This window comes from Gadus macrocephalus, chromosome 14 (assembly GCF_031168955.1).
Source record: "Gadus macrocephalus chromosome 14, ASM3116895v1".
NCBI lineage: Eukaryota > Metazoa > Chordata > Actinopteri > Gadiformes > Gadidae > Gadus > Gadus macrocephalus.
The window spans coordinates 6575047-6592297 of NC_082395.1; the positions used below are offsets into that span (position 1 = coordinate 6575047).

The 17251-nt window shown below is 45.4% G+C and overlaps 2 protein-coding genes across 6 annotated transcripts in view; one reads left to right on the plus strand and one right to left on the minus strand.

The window, feature by feature from the left end:
* Nucleotides 1-1721: 1721 nt before the first annotated feature.
* kcnk2a (potassium channel, subfamily K, member 2a) lies at nucleotides 1722-12103 on the plus strand. 5 transcript variants are annotated; one of them, XM_060070566.1, is made up of 9 exons: nucleotides 1722-2250; nucleotides 3166-3285; nucleotides 3405-3517; nucleotides 3885-3975; nucleotides 4508-4625; nucleotides 5279-5439; nucleotides 7163-7349; nucleotides 7747-7886; nucleotides 9504-12103. In XM_060070566.1, exons 3-9 carry the CDS (start codon nucleotides 3405-3407, stop codon nucleotides 9846-9848), a joined length of 1155 nt encoding a protein of 384 aa, XP_059926549.1. In that variant the 5' UTR covers nucleotides 1722-2250; nucleotides 3166-3285; the 3' UTR covers nucleotides 9849-12103. The 5 variants fall into 5 exon arrangements, with proteins under 5 accessions (XP_059926549.1, XP_059926546.1, XP_059926547.1 ...); XM_060070563.1 differs by having other exon boundaries at nucleotides 3166-3272; XM_060070564.1 differs by having other exon boundaries at nucleotides 3166-3272; nucleotides 7166-7349.
* A 2306-nt stretch (nucleotides 12104-14409) lies between these two features.
* cenpf (centromere protein F) overlaps nucleotides 14410-17251 on the minus strand; it is a 28182-nt gene continuing 25340 nt past the window's right edge. The window contains exon 43 of the mRNA XM_060072012.1: nucleotides 14410-15307. Within this exon, the coding sequence (XP_059927995.1) occupies nucleotides 15128-15307 (180 nt within the window). The 3' untranslated portion in view covers nucleotides 14410-15127. The remainder of the gene's footprint in view (nucleotides 15308-17251) is intronic.

Genomic DNA, 17251 nt, shown 5'->3' on the forward strand with positions numbered 1-17251 from the left:
ACACATTTTCAACCACCAAAATATTGGCCAAACGAACATCACTAACATTCTCTTTGGGTCGTCATGGTGATGACAGATGAGTTCACAGGTTTTTTCGTGATTCTCTTTCTCTTCTCATGGGCACCAATCTCTCTATTTAACTTCTGCTCCTCAAGCCTCTTTCTTAATCCTCTCGAAATATGCCTCTCATAGCTTATTTTAATATTTTATATTCAGTCATTCCATCTCTATTTGAAATGATTTTGTATGTATTTTGTATGGATCCGGTTTTAAATAAGTCCTTGAATGGCAGATGTGCTGGGATATATCTGTTCTTGTGGGTTTTTTCCACACTGCAAGAATATATTGTCCCTGAAAAACTAGACACAAATAATACATGATAATGAAAATCTTTTAAATTAGGTTTCTATTTTTGAACCACTTGAATGCAATGTGACCTAGGCCTAACTATGAACCGAAATGATTATCATACTTTAGCTAAACCGGGTTGGACAATGAACTGCGCGCGCGCACCACACACACACACACACACACACACACACACACACACACACACACACGCGCGCACACACACACACACACACACACACACACACGCGCGCACACACACACACACACACACACACACACACACACACACACACACACACACACACACACACACACACACACACACGCACACACAACCTAAGTGATTACTAGGGACAACAAATTGTTGGTTGATTTACTTAATCGTCATACATTTTTGAGTATCAAAGTATCAAAACCGAATACCAACGATCGACAGGGGTCTGATTTATTATGGGTTTGGGTTAATGGCAATTCAGTGACCAAAAGGTGTAGACGACCTCAGCTATCCTCGGTATTTGTACTGTTTTGAGAAATCGTATTTATTGATCCCAAATTGGCTACAACCCTCTCGACAGGCACTTTACAGACTAAATGTTTCAGTACTTATGTAAGAGTAGTGTCAATGTCAACGGTTGTGGGTGGACTCCTTTGGATTTTGATACTAGCTTTCTATTTATATATAGGCCTAGGCCTACACCTTTAGTTTAATTGCATATAATTATTCTATTTTTTATTCAGAGAAGTGACACAATCGTACCTGGCCTTCCTAATGTGAGATACTACCACGGCTACAGGTTCAGACTGAGATCATGATTTAAGATTAGAAACATGGAACTAAATGTGCGCCAGAATACCGCTCCGCGCTGTGATAACTCCACTCCACCCCGGGCGTGCTGCCGTGACCTGCGGGAGCTGTGCTCCAGCCAGGAGCGCATGAGACGCGCTGGGAGCGACGAGCTGGGCGCTCGTCTTACGATGTTAAAGTTGTTCATTAATTCTCAGAGAATGGAGTGATTAGAAGTGGGCCATATAACATACCTCATAGTGGGCTAGTGGTTGCCCTGTAATAATGTGGCGGTCTAATTATTTATTAATCAAATTGGTGAGATGAGGCGTGCGAGCGAGTGGGCCCCTATGATGTGGTGGAGGTGGACCCCTATAATCTGGTGGACCCCTCCTCACTGCGGGAGCGAGGTGAGAGGGTTTCTGGTAGTCCTACCTGTGGCCTCTCTCTCTCTCTCTCTCTCTCTCTCTCTCTCTCTCTCTCTCTCTCTCTCTCTCTCTCTCTCTCTCTCTCTCTCGGCAGCGCATGTGCATATCCCTAAAACCTGACGGCCCCCCATTGGCTTTTTCCCTCCCTTCTTTCCCCGCGCTCAACCCCGGCACCACCCGCACCACCACCCCCACTACCAAGGTACCGTGTACTGAAAAGGCAGCGTGTCAGTTTGCGGTGAATCGCAGACAAGGTAACACACAGAGACTGGAGCAAGCCACTGCGCAGAGAGTGCATACTTCACCGTGCCATGTGGACGTACCGTCTGCCGGGCACTCGTCTGTCACTGTGAGCGGACAAAGCGAATAACATAAACTCTTTCCGAGGGAAGAGCAAACGAGCGGACTGAAGACGGAGACGGGGAAAGGTAGTGCTCCTCCTCGCAGAGTGGGAAGACGGGGAGCAGGAAAGATTCCTCTCAGCGCGGAGAGCACCCCGGACCCGGAGAGGAGAGCTCGGGGCATCGGCTAGGCGGCTAGGAGTGAGTACTGTACCGATGCGGTACTCACAGACCCATGTACAGGTGCATGGGTCTGGGAGGAACCGAGTGCATGGAGGAAATCAACAGTCTAAAGCTTATCCCCAAATGGAACGTAAAAACTATCCAAGGCACTTTATAGTTTCAAGTAAGTTTCCCTCATATTCGTATATGATAATTCAGTAAATGGTACAATATGCCTATACTTCATCATCGGAAGTCCGTTTTGAGTTATTCAGACTCTGTGCCAAACAGTTGGTATTATGCCGGCAGTTGTTATTTCGTGTCTATTGACAAAGCATTGATAATTTTCTTGGCAAATATTGGCATTACGCATCACAATCCAGAAAACATGAGTAAAATGCTACACATACGACTAGTACAGATCAGATATAGAGTAAATTATTTTTTTGTGTGCCAAATGATTCAATACAAACATACTCTCTGTTTTACAACTAGCAGACTCTCTCACTTCATTTATTCACTTGCTTCTCACTCTAATTTTCTCTGTCACACCTTCTCTCTCCCTCTCTATCTCTCACTCTCTCTCTCTCTATCTCTCACTCTCTCTCTCTCTTCCTCTCTTTCCCTCTCTCGCACACACAAACATGCACACACACACACACACACACACACACACACACACACACACACACACACACACACACACACACACACACACACACACACACACACACACACACACACACACACCCTCAATGGATCTCTCTCTGTCCATCAATGGCTTTCTCTCTCCCTCCAAATGGCTCTCTCTATCGCTCTCTCTCCTGCATTAATCTTTATGATAAATTATCATTTTACTTTTGTGTTTTGTATTTGAATCTCATGAACATTCATCTCATTATGTATGTGCTCTAGCTTAAAAGTAAATATTACACCAGTGAATGGTGGGGGGGATGTATCATTTCATACATTTGTATTTCCCTCCCCCTGAATGTGCAAATGCCAATGCAGACACACGTGCATCCCACATTCACACACTAACAAGCACACACACATCCCATATCATGTCCAATAACCTTTTTTCTCGTTTCACGGACAGTGGCAGCTCCAGACTTACTGGACCCCAAATCTGCTACTCAAAACAGCAAGCCCCGCCTCTCCTTCTCAAACAAGCCTGTCACAGTGAGCCCCCGGGAGGAAAGCGAGGTGAGGGGAAAAAGTAAATACTTTTAAAAAAACAAATGTTTTGGTTGATGTTTTGCTACAGCAGCATAGTAAAACCCACGAGTACAAATATGCAGACATGGATCTGATGTTTGCTGTGCTCATGTGTTGTAGATGGTGGCCACGGTGATGAAGTGGAAGACGGTGTCTGTGATCTTCTTCCTGGTGGTGTTGTATCTGGTGATGGGAGCGCTGGTGTTCAGAGCCCTGGAGCAGCCCCACGAGAGGTAGACACACGTCTCGGTACCACACAGTCTGGTGGATACATGTCTCGGTACCACACAGTCTGGTGGACACACGTCTCGGTACCACACAGTCTGGTGGATACACGTCTCGGTACCACACAGTCTGGTGGATACACGTCTCGGTACCACACAGTCTGGTGGATACATGTCTCGGTACCACACAGTCTGGTGGATACATGTCTCGGTACCACACAGTCTGGGTCTGCGCTCATTCTGCTGTTTCCCGCCCATATGAGGATTATCAAGCTCTTGGAATATTTCTATAAGAATAAAAATATATATTATTTGACTTGTGAACTTTGACCCCCTGCTTCTCTCCCATCTCTCTAACGCTCCTTCTCCCCTCCAGTGCCCAGCGTTTGGCCATCCTCTCCCAGAAGTTGGAGTTCCTCTCCAGACACCCCTGTGTGAACCACAGCCAGCTGGAGGAACTGGTCAAGGTAGGGCCTACTGTCAGTTACACTGCCGTTGCAACCAAGAGCCTACTCAAGCCTACAGTCTCCTATGAATTGTGAAGAATGGGTTTGTGATGACAAACAACTTCTTTCTGGGACGCTTCTTGACTGCAAAGTATTTTATTACATTTTAGAGAGAATGATTTTTATCATGGACAGTAACAACAAAGGAAACCAAAGTGAGGGGGATTAAGACTGAGACTAAGTTAATTTGCCACTATGGGGGAAGTGGACCAGTCTGCAAGTCATTAAAAGGAATCTACACAAGGACACCAGGAGATTGGCAAGGCCTCAGTATCAGACGGCTACAGTGGCGATGCAAATAAGAACGACCTTTACAACTTTCGGCCCTGCATGCACACACACACGCACACACACGCACGCACGCACCTGCGTGTGTGTCTCACCTTGATCAACAACTGCCCTGACCAACGAAAGCTGTTTCTATGGTGCCCTTCGCGATCCGTGTGAGTTACACTCTAATCACTGAACTCTCCCTCGGCCTCTCTCGCTGCAGCAAGTGGTGACAGCGATTCGTTCGGGCGTAAACCCTGCAGGAACGCTGACCCATCATGCTAGTCTCTGGGACCTGAGCTCAGCCTTCTTCTTTGCCGGGACAGTCATCACTACTATCGGTGAGGCCACACAGAAGGAAGTTTGTATGTGCGTGTATGACACAACAGGAGACGTCAACGCTTGCATATGCATGGTTGTGTGTGTGTGTCAGAGGAGCCCGATGAATGAACAACAGCTGGGTCTATTGTTTCACCGTGCTTTCTGTACGAGGAACACTGGGGTAGCTGTTGTGGATGATGCTTGACGATAATTCCTGGATGTAATACTATTATGCTCATGGAGGGTCCTTAAATATGTGTATATATCATGTGTTGTCTAGCCTTCTTACTTGTAATTCAATAAGTAATACGTGTGTGTGTGTGTGTGTGTGTGTGTGTGTGTGTGTGTGTGTGTGTGTGTGTGTGTGTGTGTGTGTGTGTGTGTGTGTGCGTGCGTGCGTGCGTGCGTGCGTGCGTGCGTGCGTGCGTGCGTGCGTGCGTGCGTGCGTGCGTGCACGTGCGTGCGTGTGTGAGCGGAGAAGGTCAGAAGTGGGAAAGAGCAAGGGAAAAAAGGGAATTTATAAAGAGAAGGAAATCAGAGGTAACTTGTTTGTTAAAGACAGACTTGAGTCTATCTACAGTAATCATTCCACTTACCTCACACTGCTTTCCCCTCTGATACACATCATTGGAAGTGTAGTTCATGGTCCTGCGACGTGTGTGTCTCATTGCAGGGTTCGGGAACATCTCCCCCCAAACAGAGGGCGGGAGAATCTTTTGCATTGTGTATGCGCTGCTCGGGATCCCTCTCTTTGGCTTCCTATTGGCCGGTGTGGGAGACCAGCTGGGCACCATATTTGGCAAGGGGATCGCTAAAGTGGAGAAGATGATTGTGGTGAGTGATGGTCACAGATACATAAAGACACACGCATACACACACAGGCCAAAATGGCTTTTTTTTAGACAGCCATTAACATGCACAGCACACTGCATTGTATAATGCAGTGTGCTGTGTATCTGTGAGCTTCCATGCATGTTTATGCACGCTTATGTGTGTGTGTGTGTGTGTGTGTGTGTGTGTGTGTGTGTGTGTGTGTGTGTGTGTGTGTGTGTGTGTGTGTGTGTGTGTGTGTGTGTGTGTGTGTGTTTTCTTGTGTGTGAGTGTGTGTGTGTGTGTGTGTGTGTGTGTGTGTGTGTGTGTGTGTGTGTGTGTGTGTGTGTGTGTGTGTGTGTGTGTGTGTGTGTGTGTGTGTGTGTGTGTGTGTGTGTGTGTGTGCATGTGTGTGTGAATGCATATGTCTGAATCCTAAGATGCTGGATGATAAACCGTTGACCCCTATTTAAATGAGAATGAACCCAACTCTGGTGGAATGCTGGACAGGCAGCTCTGAGCCTCGAGCTGCAGAGAGTTAGTTACCCAAGCCCTGTTTTGATTTGAGCTTGGGTAAATGTTAACTCAATGTCTGAGTGAAGCTTATTCCATCTTAATGTCCACTGAAATCGATGACCTTGAGATCCCAGCTCATTAAAATGCATTATTCAGGTTGCCCACCGACGTGGGGGGTCCTTGATCCGAAGTATCAACAGTGTGTCAAACAAATTTGTGACCAGAGCGGTACCTGCAAGAGTGTGGCTGCAAGGTAGAAATAAACACAATAAATAATCAATAAACTATAATGAGCCATAGTTTTAAAACGCTATTCACTCAGTAGCCACTGGCTATTAAATCAGTGGAGAGCCTTTTGAGTTTTCAAAGGAGAATGTCGAATGTATTAATGGTTAGTAGTCTCTGGGGACAGGCCTCAGCGATGAAGAGTATGCATAATGCTGAGACAACACACACACACCCTGTGTGTGTGTGTGTGTGTGTGTGTGTGTGTGTGTGTGTGTGTGTGTGTGTGTGTGTGTGTGTGTGTGTGTGTGTGTGTGTTTGTATGTGTATGCTATATGCATGTGTCTATGCTAATGTGCTAATGCTAATACTAATACCATTTTGAACCAGTGTCAATGCATACCCCACACATTAATTCAAACACCTCATTACCAGCCTTATTTTGTGTAATTTCTGGGGTCTGGCAGCAATAAGATAATTATACTTGAACAGTTTCATTATTAATACGGCTGCGAATGGTCGCCACATTTTTTTTGTGCCTGGGGAGAATTTGCTGATGCTGACCAAACTTAAAAACCCGAAAGAGGGGATAAGATCGCTTACGGGGAAGTTATTGTGAAGAACAGCCATTGAGTGATGGTTGACCACATCCAGGAACGTTCTGTAAGTGCTGAATGAACAGTTCATAGCTGACATTACAAATACTGTGATCCATTATAATGTAATACTTATCTATATATAGATATGAAATATCTATATATACCCACATCGACTGATACTTACTACACATCTTTCCACTCCCTTTACTTTCTCGTTTTCCTGTCTCCCTTCCTCCCTCTCCCTTCCCCTTCTTACTCTCTCCCTAATCACTCTCTCTCTCTCTCTCTCTCTCTCTCTCTCTCTCTCTCTCTCTCTCTCTCTCTCTCTCTCTCTCTCTCTCTCTCTCCCTCTCTCCCTCTCCCTCTCCCCCTCCCCCTCCCCCTCCCCCTCTCCCTCTGTTTTCCAGCAGTGGGACATCAGTCAGACTAAGATCCGGGTCATCTCCACGCTGCTCTTCGTCCTGTTTGGCTGTCTGCTGTTCGTGGCGCTGCCGACCGCCGTCTTCAAACACATCGAGGGCTGGTCCGCGCCCGAGTCCCTCTACTTTGTGGTCATCACCTTGACGACCATCGGCTTCGGGGACTTTGTGGCAGGTAGGGTTGTCCCCTCGCAGACCCCCCCCCGGGGGGCTAGACGGGCCGCCATGCCCGTCGGCTGCGAAGCAGGAGGCCAGCGGGACGTGCACTGACTGATAAAGTGACACAACACTTTAACACACACACTCACGCACAAATATTACCAGTGCACTTCATCTCACGGTAAGCACAGTAATAACACAATAATACATCTGAGAGATTTGGATTCAAAGAATTAAAAATATATGTATTTAAGCACATTTTCTCTCACAACTTTGACCACTCTGACAAGATCAGTTCAATTAGTGTTTTCATATTTAAGACCTGGAAGGAACCCTGGAGCTCTCTAACAGGAGTGTGAATCGAAGGCCCATGGGCGGTGATCCTCCACCCTGACCTGCTGCTCTCTGTGCAGGTGGCTCTGAGATAGAATACCAAGACTACTACAAACCCGGCGTGTGGTTCTGGATCCTGGTGGGACTGGCCTACTTTGCCGCCATCCTCAGCATGATAGGAGACTGGCTGAGGGTCATCTCCAGGAGGACCAAAGAAGAAGTATGTCTACAGCAATACATCTATCTATCTATCTATCTATCTATCTATCTATCTATCTATCTATCTATCTATCTATCTATCTATCTATCCATCCATCCACCCATACATTCATCTGTCTGTCCGTACATCTCTCTCCATCTCAACTTTTGCCCTCTGTCTAACTTCATTCCAGCAATGAGACTTTTCTGTAATCTGATCAACTGTTTCCCTGCCTCCACCACCACCTCCACCTCCACCCCCACATCGTGCAAGTAATCGATAGCGTCGCAGGCTATTAGCTTGAGCTTCTCCAGAGCGTGAAAGAGACGGCAGAGAGAGAGAGAGAGAGAGAGAGAGAGAGAGAGAGAGAGAGAGAGAGAGAGAGAGAGAGAGAGAGAGTAAGAGATAGAGTGGGGGGCTGGGAGAGAGTGAGACAGACAAACAGACAGACAGGCCGAGAGAGAGGGCAGGGGGGGGCGTATGGAGATCCTACTTTATAGATTAGATATGATGATAGCAGGGCAGGAGCTATAGTAATGTGTGTGTGTGTGTGTGTGTGTGTGTGTGTTTGTGTATGTTGTCTTTCTCCACTGTTAAAGGTGTGGTATGTTAATTTGGCAGAATAGGCAAACGTTGAATTAGGTCTGATTTGGTTGGTACATCGGTTGGTACATAGATAGATAGATAAATACTTTAGATTTACATGACCCTGCACATCGTGATTAATGATACATAAAGCAAAAAAGTATATATTCTGAGTGACTGACAACATTTCCGCTGGCTTGTGCTGACCAATCAGCCATGCATAAAGAGAAGCAGTGACCTGGCCGGCTTTATGTTGATTTCTCTGTAAAGGCTTACGCGGCCGTTATATCAAGAAGACGGAACCGTGAGAGTATGTTCAATGTGTGTGTGTGTGTGTGTGATATTTGACATGGCTGATTAAATCTAGTTGCAGGTATGAGGTTTTGATGTAATTGAGTTGACTTCCTGTGACATCAGAGGCAGAAAGAGCGCCATCAATTCATACATCACCTCTAGCTCTCAAGCATATCTTGCTAATCCATTCATAAGGCAAACAGAAGGATTTTGTCAGCATATTTTATTTGCGTTTGCGTGTGTCATTTGGATAATGTGGAAAATTACAAATTAATTATCTTGCTCTCTTGCCTAAATAGACACACTGACATTGCAGGGATTAACCGTCACCTTTCTCTCTCCCTCTTTCCCGCTCTCCACGTTTCTCTCTCCCTCTCTCTTTGCCCCTTTCTCTCCCCCTTTCTCTCTTTCTCTTTCTTTCCCTCTCCCACTCTTTCTCCCTCCCACTGTCCTTCTCTCCGTATTTTCCCTCTCTCTCTCCCTCTCCCTCCCTCTTCCTACCCCCCTCCCTCACTTCCTCCCTCCCTCTTCCTACCCCCCTCCCTCCCTCTTCCTACCCCCCTCCCTCACTTCCTCCCTCCCTCTTCCTCTCCCCCTCCCTCCCTCTTCCTACCCCCCTCCCTCACTTCCTCTCCCCCTCCCTCCCTCTTCCTACCCCCCTCCCTCACTTCCTCTCTCCCTCTCCCCCTCCCTCCCTCTTCCTCCCTCCCTCCCTCCCTCCCTCCCCCTCTCCCCCTCCCTCCCCCTCCCACCCCCCAGGTGGTGGAGATCCGGGCGCACGCGGCCGAGTGGACGGCCAACGTGTCGGCCGAGTTGAAGGAGACGCGGCGGCGCGTCAGCATCGACATCTGCGACAAGTTCCAGCGCGCCGCCTCCATCAAGCGCAAGCTGTCCACCGACCTGGGCCTGAGCTCCGCCCCCGAGCTCTGCCTCCCCCGCCGGGGCCTGGCCTCGGGGGGCTACGGCGAGGAGCGGGAGAGGGAGCGGAGCGAGAAGGAGGCCGCCCTGCAGTCGCTCATGACACCGCTGACCAGGAAGGGACGCTACTTCATGAACGGTCTGGACCCCGAGCTGGGAGACATCTCCATCATCGAGCAGCTATGAGTAGACATGTTTTTAATCACGGTGTAAAAACGTTTTTTCGGGTTGCATATCGGAGAAAGACGGACCCCGTGCTAGGGGTCAGTGATTGGTCGAACCGGAATAAGATGTTGTTGGCACATGGTGACGGCTGCTCATAAAGGTAGGTTATGTCAGCGTGTGTCCCGACAAATTTGAATGTGCCAGCCTAAAATCTGAGGTACAAGTCTGCGTCGGTTTGCTTCTTCTGTCGACGCAGGGTGCAAACGATTGATTGAAAGTTACTCCTATCAGTAAGGCTCCAGGCCTCCCTGACCCCCACTGTGTGCCTCTTAAGCTTCCCTCGCCTGTGCAGGTGATCTCAGAACTGACCCCATCATAGCCAACGCTATCCACCTCTGATCACTGTTGCCGACATTGGTGGATGTGCCAATTTAGCATGAAACAAGAGGATTTCCCCAACCTCAACACAACAGAATGTGATAGTATTCAAACTGCAAAGACCAGCACTATGTCTGAATAGCAAAGAGTGCAACTGTCAGCAAACAATGTGTAGGCTAGGGTGTGCTGAGTGGACCAAAGAAGTAGAAATGTGAAGAATTTAGCACATTAGCGATGTAACGAAGTACAACAAGAATGGCAATGGCGAATGGACGACAAAAGTTGACATTTCTAAGAGGTTGTATACCAAATTTAAAAAAAAACACAACCTTATCCAAGCTACACATTTATGTTCTTAATTTGCTTCATCATCTTAATGTAACAATGCCAGATCAGTATTTCTTAGACTCTTAAAAATAATATGTATTCTGATTGTATTCCGATCATGTCTCCAGCAGTTCCTTAAGTATCTGTCTGATACTCAAAGAGGTATCAAAGAGGTAACTTTGATGGATTTAACATAAGTTTGGCCATTCTTAATGACAGTCGTACCAGCTGGACAGCCATGATGAAAATAGCATAGCTCCAAGGCACTTTATTATATAAAGTCCTGGATATTGTGTCTTAAGCCAGTTTTTCTTTTACAAACTGATATCCCAGACAAGCGTACTTTCAAATATTTTGAAGTATTTATATGTCGAACATTAATTTAAGACTTTATCAAAAGTTAAATTTTCTGCATCATCATCTACTCATATTTGATGAATCAAGCATCAAATGCCATTGGGTCAACATCCTTGAATTCTGTTGGCCTTTCTAACTACCATGCATGGGTATACCCAGCCACGGTTGTAATTACATATTATTGAACAAAACTGCTGTATTGCAAGTTAGTGGCATGCCTTGTAAATACAGAGGAATCAGGTTCGTCATTCAATTGTCGTTATGGTCTTTAGATAGTTTACAAAATTCATGTTGTCATGCCTCTGACTGATTAAGCAGTCGTAATCATTAAATATCAAACACTCATCTTAATGATGCGTTGGAAGGAGCTAAAGATGGAGATTCAATTGGGAAAATGATAAGGCCATATTTGTATTGGATTTACTCAAGCCTGTAAGGCGTTTTAGGTATTTCAGTGGAACAATTGGACAAAAAAGTGCAAACTGGTAAATCTTTAGGAATATTTCAACTCCGACTCATTTTAGGATAAGAGATGAAGTAATACAGCATTCAGACAGTGACATTTTGCTTGTGCCATAACTTGTGTGTTATATGCATAAACGGATGCAGGTGAAGTAACACGCAGTAAGTCAGCCATTCAGACATACCCACGCTTGATGTGCGTATGCCTGCCGTTAAAAATGCACTTTTATTTTCCAGCCTCAGACCCAATAATAGTGTTTTTCCTCCACAAGGAACTTTGTGTCCTTAGGCTTCCAGTAAATGTGGTGATTTGAATACACCTCAGTACCTATTAAGGTACCCCAAAATAACCTTTTATTTCATAGTTTTGCATACTAGTTTTACTGAGCAAATCATTTGTTTTAAACAGGGTTAGCTGTTGGTACTAACATTGCATTTCATAACATCTTGTGATTGGTTCGATTTATTTTGGATCTGGGTTCATAGGTTAACCATTATCTAACTTCCTTTGTAAGCTTTATTTTAACAAAAAACTGATTATACTGTGTATAACTACAATCTACTAATGTACTGGATGTGCTTTGATTGGTTGATACTCTATGATATGGAGGATAAAGCTTATGTATTTTTCTGTATGTTTACGTTGGAAGAGCATATTTCTGATGTAAGGAAATCATTAGCTCAAAGAAATGTCCATAGATACAGATTTTTTACACAGAATATTAAATGACTTGAATATACTGTCTTTTCAACGGCTTCTCTGTACCCTTTCATTGGAAGAATCAGGATTTTAAAAGTTATTAAATTACGCATCCAAATCTCTGTACTACACATTCATAGTCGCCATGAACAGAAACAAGACACTTTTAGAAATATAAAATTGCACACACTTGTTTGAGCCATAAATGACTCATGTCCTCACGTTTGCACAAAACATCTTGAACTGAATCAAAAAAAATCTTGAAATCTTGATTAACAGCGTATTGATAACCTATTCGACCGTCTCAAATTAGCATCACCCAAGCCCCAATAATCCAACAGGGCTGATTCACACAGGGGTGACAAACTGATTGACCCTTGCCTTGGGTTCAATCTTCCTGGACGGGTGACAAACACGTCATGACAACGGGCAGGTCTGATGGATGTTGACGGGCCGACAGCAGCTCGGCCCCCCGATGCGTGAAATGAAGGTTTGAAAGCAGGAAGCGTCGGCGCAGGCTAGGATCAACACCACACGATGAGCCAGATAGAGTGCCGCTTATCACAAGGGCCCTATCTCGGCCTTTATAAACACCGCCCTGCCAGGGGGAACTCATCCAGGGCCTTGGCTCATCCAGCAGCCATCTTGTTTCTAGACACCGACAGGCTCAGTGTCTTGTGGTGGTTAAGTCAATGGTGAATCCAAGCCCCCATAAGGGGCTACAGAGTATCTTCCCCACAGCCCCGTATGAATTTAGTCAACCACAGTATAAGTTTTTTTTGTTATAGAACAGACATGCTATAAAATCCCTGGAAGATTGATGCATCTAGAAGTTTGTAAGCCTCCTCTGAAAGTATTTTTCAAAGTCTGATTCCCAATGACCTGGTGGTCCCCAGTGTATTTCACTTAAGTGTTTAGGGACACAGAACTAATTTCTTAATTAATCGACTCCACACTCTGTGATATGATACTGTACCGTCATACTTGATTAGAATCCCACTTTAATGAATGTACTTGCCATTTAGCCTCACCTTTATAATCTCATCTTATTACCTCTTATCTTCCCCATCCCTTACTGGCCTGCACTCTCTCGCCCTCTCCCTTAGTGGCTCGCCCAGGGACAATCCCACACCCAGTGGCCAGTCAGACTGGTCCGCGGCCAACAACAGCTAGACAGGCCGACTGCCCAACACACACACACACACACACACACACACACACACACACACACACACACACACACACACACACACACACACACACACACACACACACACACACACACACACACACACACACACAAGCAGGAAGCTCGCTTCATTGAGTCCGTTCGCAATGATGACAAGCCGGATCCCATCATGCACACCTCAAAATAACCCTACCAACGCTGGCAGACAAAAGAACATTGCGGCATACGTACAAGTTGTGGGGTAATCGCTTAATACTTAAAGGACGGATGCAAATACAATTAATTCATTTTTGTCAATTGGGTGGCAATCCAACACATCTGGACAGGACCGAGTTGTGAAGTGATGAGTGCTACCTCGGTTGGGATGGACCATCGACAGTACAAAATCGACAATAGCCCCACTGTGGCGTTGGATGGACTCGTCAACAAAAGGTAGACGTGTCCCCCTTTTGAGAAATCGGTCTTTAAAACAAAGTAATTACTCTTTCAACTAAGACCATCCCAGCTATGTGACAGATCTACATATTCTCATTCGTGATTAATTCCTCCATCACCTCTCATCCCACGTAGGCCTACTGTCCACTGGGCTCCACTTCCTGCCAGCGGGTCTGCTGCTTTCGTTGGCCCGGCTACGCCTGCTTACTCAGTGACGCCGAGTGCAGACAGGGGCTTGCTCATGCACACAGGATGGGGATCATTCACGTACACACAGACGGACGGACGAGCAGAGACAGACACACGCACGCACACAAACACGCACGGAATAACAGAGCCCTTCATATCCCCTCTTCTCAGCTCGTTAATTCTGGTCCTCTGGCTGCTTTCTGCACGGGTCAACCTACAGGTGATCAGACACCTGACCAACAGATGTCCACGCTAGTCGTGTGAGTGAAGCGTTCTGCTCCCAACCAGCAGACTGAGTGGAGATCATAATCAGCGCGTCTGATTCATAATGTTTTTATTCTTGAGTAGTGAATTCGTTAAGGGTGTTTGCATCCTAACCGTAAGGTCCTCCCGTCCGTTAATTGACTAAAATAGTAATAACAAATTAACTATTTTACAAAGTGAAATACATCAGTTTAAACGCTGAGGAACTTGGTTGCATCTGCTTAAGCAGATAACGCTGGACAGCAGTGATACGTTCATTAAAGAAGAGACAGGAGACTGTGTCAGGTACAAAATTTAGTTAGAAAAAGCAGTTTTGGAATAAGCCAGGGCCAATGCATGACTCCGCAAACTAATAGAAAGATAAACTAATAGATATAGACACACAACTAACAAACTCTGAAGAGCAGAGGAACAAAGTTAAGAGGAGAAAATTTAATTTAAAAATGACTGCGGTAACGTACAACCACTTTCTGATCGGGAGGAAAAAACAAAAAGACTAAAATGATATAAAATGTATTCCAGTAAAAGTGATTAAAAGCTAGCTGCCATTAGTAAACGGGTGGTTGGCGTAATTAGGCATTTACTGATATTTCGATATATACAATGCTGGAGGAACAGCGGATTTACAGACAGACGTGCATTTACAGACAGACGTGCCTTCACAGACGGCACGAATAAGCGTCTGGCAGCAACTCCAAGAACTAAATGGGAGCGCAGTTTTGAGCCACAGCCGATGACACACGTCCAGGTACAGGATACCCAATCAGGACTCTTTACATTCAAAACCCGAATAGGGCTTCAACCATCACCAACAGGCCGTGAACGCACTAGTGCGCACGCCATGGTACACACACACACACACACACACACACACACACACACACACACACACACACACACACACACACACACACACACACACACACACACACACACACACACACACACACGATTATCAGAGGGCAGAGAGGAAAGAGTGAGCTGGTGGAGCGGGAGCGCCTACTGCACTTGGCAGTTCTCCCCTTGCTGTGCCTGTTCCCTCAGCGCCTCCCGACGCTTCTCCCGCTGCTCCGGGGTCTTCTGCAGGCTCAGCGACCGGCGCCCGGCCCGGCCCGCTGGGCTGCCCGCGGGGGTCACCGCGGCAACGGTCGGACTCGTCAGGGAGAGGTGCCCCGATACCTGGAAGAGGAGTTGGGAAAATGAACGGAGTGGTTTTTCAAGGAAGTGCTCTCTCTGCCTGAGCGGCCGGGTCACCGGGGTTGCCCCCGGGGGCCCCTAGGGTTGCCCCCGGGGGCCCCTAGGATTAAACCCTGGCCTGCCTCCGTCCAGTCGACCTGCCCCACCATGAGGCCGACCTGCCACCATATCCCGGAGCAGTAATACACACATGAACCGTGAGCGTCAGGTGGGCCAAGTTTCCCATACATGACTCCACAATTCATCCAGTCCCAGAGTCACCGTGACACCCGCCACATATTGACCGTTTACACCTCAAGATGACTCACTCATCACTCCAGATTAGGGCTGGGCGATTTGGCCTAAAAATAAAATCTCGATTTTTTCTAACTAAAGGACGATTTTCGATTTAAACCTCGATTTTTTTTTTTTCTGTATTTCTCTAAACAAATTCCATTGAAACCCATGTACGTGTGTGGCGCTTATGGGGTGTCGCACCACACTCACCAACGCAGGGGTCTACAACCCGCTGATTTAAGAGTATAACGATTATCAACAATCATGGAAAGCTGAGTAGGTTTATCAGTTTTAATAACAGTATGAACAAATAGAACTCAAAAATTACAAGTTGTCCTTTGTATATCTATAGTAGCAATAGCACATGCTAAACAAGGACAAAATCTACTCAGAATAATTGAATGAACTGTTTACATCCATGGCTAACCAGTGCATGAGAAGGAGATGACAGGAGACTAAGGTTTCACTCTTTCAATTGCTCTAATTTGAGCTCTTACTGTTATCTAACATACCATACAGTTAGGGCTGCTCGATTATGGGAAAAATCATAATCACGATTATTTTGGTCAATATTGATATCACGATTATTCAAACGATTATTTTTGAGTTTGAAAACATGCATTTATTGATACAATCAATTATGACATAGAAACACGTATATTATAAGTATCCAAAATAAAACCTTTTTCGTGTGTAAGTGTACTGTCTGCCACAACATTCTGAATCTAACATTTGATTTTTATAAAACATTTCATGAATACAATATATTAAGACAATCAAATATCACAGAAACACGTATAAGTATCCAAAATTAACTTAACCTATTTAATGTCTAGAGAACAACGGTCCCAGCATTTCTCCATAGCAAAGTTAAAAGTCACAAAGCCATAACAAACACATGGCTAATAAAAATCATATTGTTGTTAAACAGAAATACATATACAAGATGTACTTGGCAGTTCTGCCTTAAAGAACTCTTAGTTAAAGTCTGCTATAGGAGCTTGTTATCGTTCATCAAACTGTAACGTTACTGAAACTTTAGATTCCACGCGGTAGGTCTACTCCAACATGTCTGTCAACAGTCGATGCTGCTGATTGGCGGTTCACTGGCATGTCCCGCCTCCTGCCAACGGCATACTTCCTGATGCAGCACGCCTGTTAGATTGTACTCCCTCTCGCCGCGTTGAATGCTTTCGCATGCGCGTCTCTTTCATAAACTTTCATAAACTCTCTAGGCCTACTTTAAAATGGAAAATGTCAAATTAATCGTTTCAACTCGATTATACGAGTTTGGAGATCGTTTGACCCCAAAATTGATATCGCGATCGAAATTCGATTAATTGCACAGCCCTACATACAGTAATTTAATTGTGTAAAAGTGTGAAATTACTGCACCTTAAAAATGACCATGAATTAGCTATACTCTCATTTGCATAGTGATTAACATTATGAATTTCAATTGTGTATACCAACTGTATGTTGGCTGACATTTACCTATAACTTTTTTTCCCTCCACTCTAACCAAGGATGCCTGTTTTTAAATTCCCTAGCCCTAGAGATATAAAGTGGGATTAAAACATTGTCTTCTGTTGACTACTTATTATGTGGTTTACACATTAATATGGGAGGACTGGACACACACACACACAC